The sequence below is a fragment of the Choloepus didactylus genome, chromosome 18 (genome assembly GCF_015220235.1).
Source record: "Choloepus didactylus isolate mChoDid1 chromosome 18, mChoDid1.pri, whole genome shotgun sequence".
Taxonomy (NCBI): domain Eukaryota; kingdom Metazoa; phylum Chordata; class Mammalia; order Pilosa; family Megalonychidae; genus Choloepus; species Choloepus didactylus.
In genome coordinates, this window is record NC_051324.1 from 2,757,964 (window position 1) to 2,771,864 (window position 13,901).

General features: G+C 45.6%; 1 protein-coding gene across 5 annotated transcripts in view; it reads left to right on the plus strand.

Annotated features, from left to right (window-relative positions):
* SPECC1 (sperm antigen with calponin homology and coiled-coil domains 1) overlaps positions 1 to 13,575 on the plus strand; it is a 293,600-nt gene extending 280,025 nt beyond the window's left edge. For all 5 annotated transcript variants that reach the window (XM_037810359.1, XM_037810363.1, XM_037810360.1 and 2 more), the window contains one exon: positions 10,301 to 13,575. In XM_037810359.1, coding sequence (XP_037666287.1) covers positions 10,301 to 10,390 — 90 coding nt within the window. In that variant the 3' untranslated portion in view covers positions 10,391 to 13,575. The remainder of the gene's footprint in view (positions 1 to 10,300) is intronic.
* Positions 13,576 to 13,901: the final 326 nt, after the last annotated feature.

The following is a 13,901-nucleotide window of genomic DNA, read 5'->3' on the forward strand; positions in this document are numbered from 1 at the left end:
GCAGCCCCAGGGGACAGGGGATGTAACAGTGGGTACCTGGTGAGCTCAGGCCCGCAGTCACAGGCTTCCTTCCATGCCCTACGGGCACAAGGACAAGGCCCTGAGCTCATAAACAAAGCATTCATACCAAGGTCCACAAAATGCTGCTCCTCTTCGTGAAAGGGGAAATCAAACAAACAGACAAACAAACAAACAAACAAAAAACCACCTGCCAGTCCAGAGGGGTTATAAGGAAGTTGTGTGTCTGTGTAGGTTGGGGAAAAAAAAATAATAATAACTCCTGTAAGAAAAGAAAACCGGCCAGTTGAGGTTTAGAGTCCAAATTCATAGCATCTGTGTTGCAGGAAGCCCCCGGTTTTTACTACCTCTAGTGTAGGAAGCTCCTGGGTTAGTCCAACAGCTGCTGAAAATATGCTCAAAGGTCAGAATTACAGAACACTCAAGAAAATGGTGTACTCTGAGCTCAGCAGACAGGACAAGCAAGAGGAGTGTCTACCAGAATTTGAGATAATAGAACAGTAAGAAAGAGACTATAAAAAGATTTGTTTAAACATATGAATGGGATAAAAGAAGGAATAGAAACCATAAGGAAAGAACATAGTACTGTTTAAAAAAAACAGATTTGGAAAAAGAATAAGATAAAACTTCTAGAAATGAAAATTTGGAATTAAAAACACAATGGATGGGTGGAAAAACTGATTAGATACAGCAAAAGAGAGCATTAATGAACTGGAAAATGAATCTAAGATTGCCCAGAACATAAAAACAGAGACTTATACTGTGAACCATCGAATGTACGATTTGTTTTCTATGACTGCATGGTATGTGAATATATCTCAATAAAATGAATATTAAAAAAAAAAAAACAGACATTAAAAAATGAAAAATATAACAGGGGTTTTATTGGTATGCATTCAGCTTTAAGAAATAGAGAACCTACAGTTGCTTAAATCACACAGAAGTTAATTTTTTGAAAACAAAACAAAACAAGACAAATCCAGAGGTGGTGTCATGATGGGGTCACCACTCAGCGTTGTAACTGACATTCCCAGTGTCTCTTCCCTGTACTCCACCATGCTTAATCTGTTGGTACTTGTTTTTTTCTGCTTAAAGGTGACTCCCAAGCTCCAGGCATCATTTCCACCTGCAGGCAGGAAGAAGGGGGAAGGGATACTCACATCTTTCCCCTGGATAAGGAACTCGAAAGGCTTCCCAGAGTCCCTCTGCCTCTTCCTTGTTCTGATATGAGGCCACCCCAGCTGCAGGGGAATCTGAGGAAGTCAATAGATGATGTTTTTTCAGCCTCTGTAGTGGGAAGCCAACAAGAGTGAGTGAGGCTTGGAATGACTGTTGTCTTAACCAACTAATAGTGTCTATCACAAAGCTTAAGGGACATGGAGGATAAAATTAAAGAGCCGATGGATGTTCAGTGGAAATTCCAGAAGAAGAGGATAGAAGAATGGGAGAGGGACAGTATTTCAAGAAATAGTACCTGAAATTTTTCCAGAATGATGAACGACAAGAGTCCACAGATTCAAGAAACTTAATTTCAAGCAGGATGAATAAAACAAAATATCCATCCTGGGTACATCATCATGAAACTGTAGAACACCAAAGACAAAGAGGAAAAGCAAAGTAAGGACAGATAATCTATTACAAACCGTTACTAACCCAATAGGAAATGGTCAAAGCCTAGAATACGCAACTCACAGAAAAGGACCATGAAAGTCAGTAAACATTTTAAAAGATGTTCATCTCATTAGTGATCCGGAAAATTGACCTTGAAATAACAGGGAGATACAATTCCATAAACTTCAGAAGATGTGGGGAATCCAAGAAATGAAAAACGTAAATGACAGATATCTAAATTTGAGTACTTATGAACAACATTGTATCAATATATTTGAAACCTAGGCAGAATAGACAATTTTCCAGAGAAATGTAAATATATTTCTCCAAATATTAAATGTAAACATTTCTCAAAAACTTCCTCAAAAAGAAATAGATCTTTAAAGAGGTTGAATTCCTCGTTTAAAAAGTAGTCGTGCCTACAGACACACACACACAAAACAGTAAGCCCAAATTCTAATTTAAGAAGGAATGAGCAAACTTACCCTTCTAACCAAGATGGAGTAATAAGAGCCTGGTTTTTTACCTTCCCTTCTGGATGTTAAACCCTTGTCAGATAAATGATTTGCAGCTATTTCTTCCATTCTGTAGGTTTTCTAATCACTTTCTCGATACCTTCCCTTCTGAAACAACTGACAAGAAACACCAGATTGTTTACTGAAGGCATCAAAGATTATAATGAGAATTGGCTAGAAAATTATATTGCAGCCAGAATACATTTTTCTTCATAGCATTACACTTAATATTTGCTTCTTTCTAAATTTAATTACTTTTCTTAATTTTCATCTAATAAGGTACTGCAGAAGCTAGTAAGCAAGTGAATGAGATCATCTTGTTGAACTAATTGTCCAAGTCCACAATTTCATCTATAAGGAGCCACTGGCCAAGCATAGTTAATCTCAAAAACATTTAGGAATGTTGGTGGGCAATTTAACCAATTTATACCGTCAACCAAATGGAAGTTTCCTACGTTATTCAGTTTACTTTCCAGTAGCTTGGCGATGTTTGGAAAATAATATATTTCATTACACACAATACTTTTGAACTATACCCAGTCAGAATTGACAGCAGAGGTAATCCCCTGTCTTTGATCAAGTTCTGTTGTTGGATCATTCAAGGAAAAAAAAATTCGCTTATATGTATCTATTCAAGTAAATATAGGGTTCTGGGTGTAGCATATTAGCCAGGATGAGATTTTTTTTTAAGGTGAAAGCTCTACAGTGTTCCCCAAATTTTAGGAAGCATTCCTCCTCAGGCACGGTGTGATTTCAGGGTTTTAGCTGGCCACATCACACACTCGCGCAACCCCTCCCAGACAGAATGAGATGAGGGGTATGTGGCCTCATTGCCGTTAGCGTAGAAACAGCCAGAATGAGCTCCTGCAGGGGTTAGTGTGCTTGTGTACTGAGAGGGGTCGGTTTGGAAGCACTCGGGAGGGGCGTTACCTACTGAGCGTTCCCAGTCTGTCCGCAGCAGGGTCTCCACACGTGCAGGTGAAGTTCTACAGGTCACTCAGGCACGGCCGAGGCTGCTCTGTGGTATAAACGTTACAAAGTGTACCTAAATAGTGAACTTGAGCTCAATTACTTGAAAAATATGCTTCATGTTTTGTACGTGTCAGGCACCATTCTAGGCATTTTTGCACATATTGACTGACTTAACCCTCGCCGAAGTCCTGTGAGATAGACGCACTTTACACGTGGGACGCAGAGGTGTACGGCACAGTTAAATAAGAGGCCACACAGCCAACGAGGAACAACGGCAAGAGGCAGCCCCGGGCAGGCTGGCTGAGAGCCCGTGCTCGCAACCACTCCATGGCCCTGCACCTGGGGCAGCCTTGTCCATCTTCTGGGCTCTGGAAGCATCGTTTCTTCATAGTACTGAATAGCATGCACTGTACCGTGTTAAGATTTATCTTGATTATCTGGCATATCTCTCTCTACTTCAACACCTCTAGCTCCTAAGGGCATTATGTTTTATCTTCTTTTTAATTAAGTCAAAAGAGCCATATATGTAGATTTCCATCAGTAAATATGTGGTATCAACTGAACAAGGTATAAAACTCCAGTAGGTTTCTAGTGTTGACTACAAGTTTGTCAGCACTGAGGTCTCGAGGAAATTCTCGGCCAGTATTTTCCAAACCAAGTTCTTGTGCTGCTATCACACTTGTTCTAGCTGTAGACTCCCACGAATCAGCTCCTGGTCCTGTTCTAATCCATCCCACGTGGCCCCACCAAACCCACCAGAGGATCCTTTTCTCAGGTCAGAATTTTGACATACTAATTTCAAGAGGTCCTTGGTCTCTGTAGCTAAGTTACTTGGGGTTTAACCCTTAAGTTCAGAATCAGCCTCATGGTACAGTAGAAGCTGTCTTCTCCTCACCAGGTTAACAATGCAAAGATCCTGAGGGACCCACTGCCAGGAGGCCCCAAGAGATCCACCCTAGATGCCTTTTGCCAGTGGTTCGGGTTGTTCTGACTATCATGGTCATTTAATTTAATTGCACAGACCAACGAAATGTGAGTGGGAAAAGAGACTTTGGAAGGTCTCGAAGGCAACTTTCTTTAAAAATTGTGATTCTATAAACCCACAATTCCTCAAATAATAGTAACTAAATAAAAGATGAACTCTGGTGTCAGTGAGAGACACTACATCCAGCAATCGCTGCTTCGTGTTGCAAGATCAGTCCTCCCACTGAGGACAGCTCAGGAAGCTGGCACAATATAAAATACATGTTTCAAAGGTATTAGGGAGCTTAAAATATTGAGGGATTGCTGGCCAATATCGGGGGAAAGATGAGAACCCAGAAAGGTAAGCCCAGCCAACCAAAGTGGCGTTTACCCAAAGACTTTTCCTGGAGAAGCAGCTGAGCTGAGCTCGTGGTGGCCTCGGAGTGTGGAGAACAGAAGTTGACTCCTGGAGCCTGTTAGAGTTCTCGTTTAGAACTGAGTCCCCACATGCCGAGTGATTTGGCCCTGCCACGGACTCAACCCTGCCTGCTCTTAAGTTGTGGTCCAGGGAGGTGCTCGTCTCGAACTTGAACCGAGGCGGCGTTTGATGCAGAGGTAAGTAACACCCCCAGGCCTCGAAGAAGCGAGTGAAGACACCCTCTAAGGAAGAGAGGCCATCATCATAAGCATCAAAATACGCATGAAATACGGAAACAAACACGTCACCCGGCCTGTGGAGAAGTCTGAAGCCTTGTGCAGTGCTGCTAGGAAAGTAAAATGGGCAGACGCTGTGGGAAACAGTTTGGTGGGTCCTCAAAAAGTTAAGTGTGAAAATACCATATGACCCAGCAATTCCCCTTCTTGTTATGCACCCAAAACCATCGCAAGTAGGGACTCAAACAGATACTTGTACACACGCCAGTGTTCATAGCAGCGTTATTCACAATACCAGCAGATGGAAGCCACCGTGTCCACCACCCAGTGGATGAGTAAATACAGTGTGGTGCATACATAGGAGGAAGATTATTTGGCTGTAAAAGGGAATGAAGTTTTGGTGCATGCTGCAACAGGGAAGAACCTTGAAGGCATTGTGTAGAGTACAATAAGCCAGATATAAAAGGACAAATATCTTATGCTCTTACTGATAGGAAATAATCAGAATAAGCAGATTCCTAGAGTCAGAAACTAGAATACAAGTTACCAGGGGCACAGGGTGGGCAGAGGGAATGGGGAGTTAAGGCTTAATCGGTGCAGACTTCCTGTTTGGGCAGTGGAGAGGCTTTGGCACTGGGTGGTGGTAATGAGAGCACAACATTGTGAATGTAATTAACGCCTCTGACTCACGTACTTGAATGTTACTAAAAGGGGAAATTTGAGGTTGTATTTGTTACTAGAGTAGGAATTTAAAAAAAGAACATAGGACTGTACAACATAGTGAATCTATAATTAATAGTAAAATTATAATAATATTGCTTCATCAGTTGTAACAGGTATCACAACTAATGCAAAGTATTAATAATAGAGGCAGTGTATGGGAATGGTGTATTTTCTGCATGATTTTTCTATAAACCTACAACTTCTTAAATAAAACCAAAATTATGTATTTTTTAAAAACTTAACATTGAGCAAAAGAAACCAGGCACAAAAGAATACATATTAAATGATTCTATTTATATAATGTTTAAAAACAGATAAAACTCATTTTGGAGGTTATTCTTATGTATTACATGGATGTTCTTTTTTAGTTTCTAATGTATTAGAATAACTAGAAGGAAATACCTGAATCTATTGAACTATAATTCAGTAGACTTGATCCTGATGATTGTATAACTATATAGCTTTTATCGTGGGACAACGTGATTGTGAAAATCTTATGACTGACACTCCCTTTATCCAGTGTAAGGGCAGATGAGTAATAAAATAAAGACAAAAAAGTAAACAAAAACAAACAAAAAAAAAACAGACAAAACTAAAATGTGTTTAGGGAAACATATTTAAGTGATAAAATTATAAAGTAAACAAGGAAGTAATTATTTCAGAAGTCAGGATAATGTTGCCTGGCTAGTGGGGGCGGGGAGGGGTGAATCAGGAAGGGGTGTCGGGGACTTCTAGGGTGCTGCCAGTGGGCCATTTCCTCACTGGGTGGTAATTATACCTAATACTTGCTTTATACTAATTCATTATATCATGAATTTATGTTTCTTACACCTCTGGTATGTGTGCTTTATTTCACAGCAATAAGCATCATAAAAGATGGGAGAGGCAATTGTAAAAGTCTAGGCAGATTCTCTGGTCAGGTTGCTTCACAGCTTTCTTTACATTTTTTTTTCCACTTTACAAAAGAAAAACCAAACTAGACTCTTAGACCAGGTATGCTGGTTTGGATGTATTATGTCCCCCAAAATGCCATGTTAAATGCAGTCTTGTGGAGGCAGACGTATTAGTGTTAATTAGGTTGGAACCTATTGATTGAGTGTTTCCATGGAGATGTGACTCAATCAACTGTGGGGAAGACCTTTCATTGGATAATTTCCATGAAGGTGTTACCCCACCATTCAGGGTGGGTCTGAATTAAATCACCAGAGCCAGATTTCAGTTGCCCACTGCTGGTGTATAAGAATACAACTGACTTTTGTTTATTGACTTTGTATCCTGAGCCCTTGATAAACTGCCTTATTCGTTTCTGGAGTTTTTTGTAGACTTCTACATAGATCATCACATCATCTGTAAAGAAAGATTTCTTCTTTTCCAGTCTTTTTGCCTTTTATTTTCCCTTGCCTTATTGCACTAGCTACAACTTCCAACACACTGTTGAATAGGACAGATGAGAAAGGAATCCTTACCTGTTCCCAGTCTTGGGGGAAAGCATTCAGTCTCCCACCATTAATTATTATGTCAGCTGTTGGGTTTTTGTATATATCCTTTATTGGGTAAAGGAAGTTCCCTTCTAGTCCTAATTTTTTGTATTTTCATCATGGTAACATAGATATAGAATTTGCCATTTTAACCATTCTTAAGTGTACTATTCAGTGGCATTAATTATTTTTATAATGTTTTGCTGCCATCACCACCTTCATCACCCCGAACAGAAACTCTGCGCCCATTAAGCAGAAACTGCCCATTCCCCTCCCACTAGCCTGTCAACCTCTAACCTACTTTATGTCTCTATGAATCTGCATTTCTCGGTATTACATGTAAGTGGAATCATTCAAGATTTGTCCTTTTGTGCCTGGCTTCTTTTACTTAGGATAATGTTTTCCAGTTCATGCATGTTGTGGCACGTGTCAGCACTCCATGCCTTTTATGGATAAACGGTATCCCACTGTATGGATAGACCACATTTTGTTTATCCATTTTTCCTTCAATGGGCACCTGTGTTGGTTGTACCTTTTGGCCATCGTCAGTGAAGCTGCTACAGACACTGGTGTATAAGGATCCATCTGAGTCCCTGCTTCCGTTCTCTGGGTACATACCTCAGGGTGGAATTCCCTGGTCAGATAGTAATTCTCTGTTTAACCCTTTGAGCATCCACCGACTGTTTTCCACAGTGGCAGAACCATTTTATATTCCCACCAGCAATGCACAAGAATTTCCATTTCTTTTTTGATATTTTGATCATGAATGGTTGTTGAACTTTTTGTATTGCTTTTTCTGCAGCTGTGTGTATGTTCCTATAGTTTTTCTTATTCATTCTGTTAAATATGCTCAATTACGTTGATTGTTTTAGAAATACTGAACCAGCCTTGCATTCTTGGGATGAGCCCCACTTGATCATGATGTGTTACCCTTTTTATGTATTGATAGGTTATCAAGGTTGCTAATATTTAAGAATTTTTGTGTTTATGTTCATGTGAGAAGTTGGTCTATAGTTTTCTCATAAGACCTTTGTCTCTTTACTGTTAGGGTAATGCTGACTTCCTAGCGTGAGTTGGGAAGTGTTCGCTCCTCTTCTGGTTTCTGGAATAGATTGTGTAGAATTAATAATATTCCTTCCTTAAATATTTGGTAGAATTCCCCAGTGAAACCATCTGGGCCTGGTATTTTCTTTTTTGAAAGATTTTAAATGACTCTTCCAGAAATGTGATGCATTATCAGACTTTTATTCTTGCAGTATTCTCTACCTTCTCCTGAAATGTGCCAAATTCTACCTTCAAACCTGTTCAAATGTGATGTTGGCAATGAACCAAAATGCTAATTCATTTATTGCTAGGTTTTAGGCATGTGATATTCTGAGTAAAACTGTGAATGTTGATTGGACTTCTGAACCCTCTCCATGGTTGAAGACGTGACCTTCCCATCATATAAAGGAACGTGCCTGAGTTTGTAGGCATCCTTTCCTCTCTCAGAGCTCACCCGTCTCCTAAATATCAGGCTTAATTCTTTATTACTTGCCTTCTGTATTGTCTTCCATCACAAGAATTGCAGCGAATCATGCGTCAGCCTGGGGTAGGAGACTTTATCTTTCTGATTATACCATGAGATTTTTGTTTCTCCTTTTTGCATTATCCCAGGTGTGTCTGTGTGGAATGGCCCATGGCTACTTTCCCACCCCCTTTCCGTGACCAGAGATACGCTGATGATCATTTAGCATAACCAGGGTGCAAAACCAGGAGAGAATATGTAGCTGTTCTTGAAACCAGATCAGTGGTTTGTTAACAGGCAGCCTCAGCTCCTTCTCTCCCGGCTGGTGACAGATGTGCTAAATTCAGCCTTATTTTCCACCTCATCTCACTTCTGGCCTTACCTCGGGGTCCTTTCCTGTCCCCCACGAAAGACGTGTTCACATCTTCATCTGGGTTCTTGTGGATGTGAGCCCATTTGCAAATGGACTGTTGAAGACGTTGTTATTGGTTAAGGCGTGGACCCGTTTGTGAGTAGGATCGGGGTGGGCCTTCGTCCATGTGCCTGAGGCCGTAAGGCAAAGGAGGTTCGATGCAGGCGGTCAGGAGAGGCCAGAAGTAAGAGAAAGTCACCGGAGAGACCAGGGGGACGAGTGGTGACGTGAGGAGACAGAGCTGCAAGCCACGGAGCCCCAAGCACAGCGGCAGGCCGGCGCCAGGACGGTCCAGACCCCGGGGAAAGCGTGGCCTCTCGAGACCTGATGTTGGACTTGCAGCTGCCAGAAGCCGTGAGGTGGCAAGTTCCTGTGGCTTAAGCCAGCCCAGGGGTGGTATTGTCATAGCAGCTCCAGCAAACCAGGCCACCCACCCACTGTACTCTGTGACCACAAAAGACTCCAATTCAGTGCCAAAATCAATTATTAAATATGCTCCGCGGCACGGATTTCCAGAACGATTGACCCAGTGCTCTACCTGCACCCAGCTCTCAGCCTACCACTCTCTGACCTCTGCCTGTGCTTACTCGATACTTACTGGATTAGGGAAAAAATAACCCTTATGTGGTAACACTTCATGCTGGTAAAACAGTTTTTGCCTTTTTAGTTGCTTCAAGGCTTTTATAATAATCCCATCCTTGAAAATTTATCTTAAGGAAATAGTTCAACAGAAGAAAACAATACTGCGCAAAGATGCTGATTGCAAAGTCCGTACTGGTGAAGAATCAAACCTGAACTACTAAATTACACGTCAGACAGTAGAAGGCCATCGTGCCGTGGTACAGCAGCTCCCGCGGCAGTTGCATCCATCAAAATGACAGCCAGCAAAACACACAGCCCTGTGGGAAACTGCGAAAAACGCTAAGTAAAAAACAGAGAAGCACAGTGTACATGGGGTTTGCCAACTCTGATGGAAGAATGAGGGCACGTATTTGCACATTTGAACAGAATGTAGAAAAATGGAAATTGTTTTACGATTGTGGAGTTAAAAAAGGAAAGAGGCAGGAGGTCAGGTCTTATCCTTTTCATAAGGGACAGAATCTTCCAAATAAATAGGGAGAAAACTATTTTATTGTATTTTATCTTATTGCGGTGACATACAGAGTATAAAATTTGCCATTTTAACCATTTTTAAGCGTACAATTCAGTGGCATTAATTACGTTCACAATGTGCAACCCTGCCAATGTGCGTCTTCTAGAAATTTCACGGAGGTGGAATCGGACGTCGCGTGTCCCTTGGCGCTGACTTCTCTGCTGGGTGTGGCGTCCTCAGGGTCGGGTGTCGAGAGCTCTCTTCCCAGCAGTGTCTGTCTGAGCAGGTGGCCGAAGCCCCCGCGGGTCTGCGGCCGGTCTCCGCGCGCCCTCTAACCTGTCCCCTCGCCCGCAGGAGCTCAGCGAGCTGCTCTACTCGGACCGGCCCGACTGGCAGAGCGTGATGCAGTACGTGGCCCAGATCTACAAGTACTTCGAGACGTAGCGGACGAGCCGCCGCCGGGAGGTCGAGGCCCCTCGGGGACGCAGCGGCCGTGCGCCCGGGCTGGGGCGGCCCGCGGGGTTCTGCGCTCCCCTGGGGCGTTTCTGGAGCGCGGCCCCCGGGACCCGGGTGCGCCCCCAGGCGTGGCGGGACTCGGTGCCACCAGCAGCGCTTCCAAAGCAGTACATTCCCCCCCACCCCCCAAAAAAATACCCAGCTTTGGCCTTCATAAAAGCTTTGCTCTTGCCTTTCCACCACCCCCACACCCCCCAAAACCCACAAAACATGAGAACAGGGAAGCATTTGCTCTTGAGCAGCCTAGAAACACGGAGCAAGGGGCCGCACCCCCGCTCTGGGGGGGTATCCCCAAGTCCTGGGTAGCAATTTCAACACCTAGAACTTGGTTTATTTTTTTCTTTTTTTTTCGTTTTTCTTTTTGTTTTTTTTTGTTTGTTTGTTTGTTTGTTTTTGGCTCTCACAGCCACTTAAGAGGGAGGTTATTTGGACAAAAAGGAAAATACGCCTGAATGCAAATGAGCCCCTGGGTGCTGGGTCCGGCTGCCCCTGGAGGGCCCTTGGCGGCCGTGTCCTGCCCACAGGTGAGGCTCCCGCAGCCGGAGAACCCCGCGCTGGGCCGCCAACTCCTGCTGCCCTTCCTCTCACACTCCCAGGGGTCTGTCGGACTCGCCGGACCTGGCAGAGTCACTCGTGTGTGTCTGTCTGTCCATCCCGCAGAGCAGTTAGGCACTTGCTCAGCTGAACCAGGTGAGGGTGTGCATTTCTCAGGATCCTGGGCCGGTAGCAAACCTGGAACCACTTCACCTCCAGCCTGGCAGAGTTTGAAGCCCTTCCCAGGCTTTCTCCATTTCCACGGCAAAAGGAAGCCCCCAGGAGAGTCCGGTGACGGCCCCATTTATAGTTAAGCACATTTATAATTGAGAATGTGTGGTTTTCTTCTGACATTCCGCCCCAGCACCCCGGCTACCAGGCTCCTGGGGGATGCTCAGGAGCAGCGGGCGGCCCTCCGGGGTTCCCGTAGCAAGTGGGGCACCGCGTGAAGGCCAGACGGCTCTCTGGGGGCACCCGTCTCGGAAGAACGACCGTCCCTGCCCCAAGTCCCTGGGAGTCACAGTCTGCCCTTACCTGCCGCCTGGTAAAGCAACTCTGTGACTGCCGACCTGAGCCAAGGGGTCCCAGAGACGCTGCCGGGAGAGGAAGGGGCCTGCTGGGGCCTGCCTCCCACACCCCATCAGGACTTCGGGGAGCTTTGTGCAAACGCTCCCTCCAGCCTCCCCGGTGGCCCATGTCCACTCTGCGGGGCTAGGGCCGTGTCCTGTACTTGGGGAAGCCCCCCGGGGCCTCGATGCCCAGCAGCGGCTGTGATGGCTGACGACGTAACAGGGCCCTGGGTCTGGAAATGGCAGCTCCAGGCCCAGACTGGACAAACTGAACCTGCTTCTTCCCGGGGGGTAGATCCAGAGGAAGGTGACTCGGGGCCTTGCTCTCTGCAGCTGTCTTTGGTCCACCCATCCCACCTGCTGCCGTTTCCCCTGGGTCCTCCCTGCTCACCCTCTCCTACACCGGTGGGCTGCAGTCTAGGGGGACAGTGAGACCTTGTGGGGGAGGCAGCTGAGTTCCTGGGAGGTCTGGAGGGGTGTCCCTGCCACGAACGGGCCCCCCAGGGCCATCTTGAGGGATTACGTGTAAATGGTGCAGAACATGCTCTGGGCAGCTGTCTCCAGGCCGAGGTTTGCAGCGGCCCTTCTCCTTCCCCAACAACTTGTGGGTCCTTCCCTGTCTGTCTGGGTCCTGATCCCTCTCGGTTGACGCAGAAGGAAAGAAGTGTTCTAGGAAGGAAAGGCCACGTGCCATGTTTTTGTTTTCTTTTCTTTGTAACTCACATTCAACTGCCGTCTTCTTTGCCAGTGGGCCTGCTTGTGAGAGAGGAAGAGCCAGCCCTGGTCCCAGGATCAGAACTGGGGGCGACCGGTGCCAGTCGGGGTGCGGGACAGGCAGCGGGGAGCAGACCTGGAAAGTCCAGCCTTTTGTTGGTCCCCCTGCTCCAGACCAGGGCTGCACCACCCTGAGTGGGGTTTCTAATTGGATTTCAGTGCTCAGAGCACAAGGTGATTGTGAAAATTTGACGAACTGATAAAACAAGATAGCCTCTGGTATTTTCTTTCATTTCTACTCAGCAAATTGTATCGTTCTCCGTTTTCTGTCCTGAGGCTGTCAGACGCTGCGATATCTGTTTCCTCCCAGCTTCCTTTGGCCAACACTTACTCATTATTACTTGGGTGTTCTGCTGATCCTTTAAAAACACACACACACACACACACACACACACACACACACACACCCAGTTTTTCCGTAACAGCTGCAAAATGCAAGATCCAGAAGAGTGGAGGAGTTTTTTTAAGATGTTAAGAGAAGTCCACGGCTCTTGGCCTTGTGCGTTGTGTTGCAGACTTGGATTTTAGTGACTGACAATAGCCTGGTGGCCCCTGGCCCTCTGGGATAACTTGCTGAAGAACTGAGCAAGTTGACACTTTCCTCCCCCTGGTTCTTCTCATTTCAAAACAGTGGTAGTCTTTATTGTCACTCTTCGTTCCATTGGTGTTTTATAGCTTTTGTAGAGGCCACCCAGAGTAGATGCTGTACGCGTTAGACAACGCGTACTTCCCAACGTCATCCACCCAGCCATGACGGACGTTTCTAGTGTCTCTGCCCAGCCCCAGAGGCACTGGGGGGTTTCCCTCGGTGAGCCCCGGTGCCCACCCCACAGAGGGAGGGCAGACAGCTCACTGTGTGGACGCCAAGGCCCAGCTGGTTCAACACAAATCCATTGGCCAAAGCCATCCCAAAGCCCGAGTGCCATTTTGAGATGAACTGCTGGTGATGCACAGTCTGGGATGTAGCCCAGCAACCTTTCATAAGAGTATTTTTAATATCCATAATTTACTTCCCTGACCCAGGTTAGTTTGGCTAAATCGATAACGTCCCGAGTAGCTCACTAATTTTAACTAGTTTTGTTGGATGCAGTGGATCCGTGCCCGGCCTCGCGTGTGTCAGGAGCACACGGGAGTGTACCCTTCCCCTGGATGGATGTAACTGTTGACACGAAGGTGGACAATGTGTGTCTGGGACAACTTTCTAATAAATGTATTTTGTTTCTGTCTGATTATGAATTTTTCCTAGTGACATTTACCGTCAGTGTCTTCTCAAAGTGCCAAGCTAGTGTTCGATCGGGTTTCAAACCAGCCCCGTCGGGTACACGCTACCTGTTGGGTCACGGTGCCCCCCGTGGCCACTGTTGCCGGTGCCACAGAGGTTGCCGGAAAGGCCCGGGCTCCAGACGGCCCCCCTGGCTGCAATCTCAGGTGAAAGTCACCCTTCGGGCCCACGCAGGACGCTGCAGAGCTGAGCAAATGGCACGCTCGAGGCACCCCCTCCGCGGGCCGTGTGGCTCGGCTTCTGTACCTGCAACCGAACGCCACCGAGGTCCCGAGTCGCA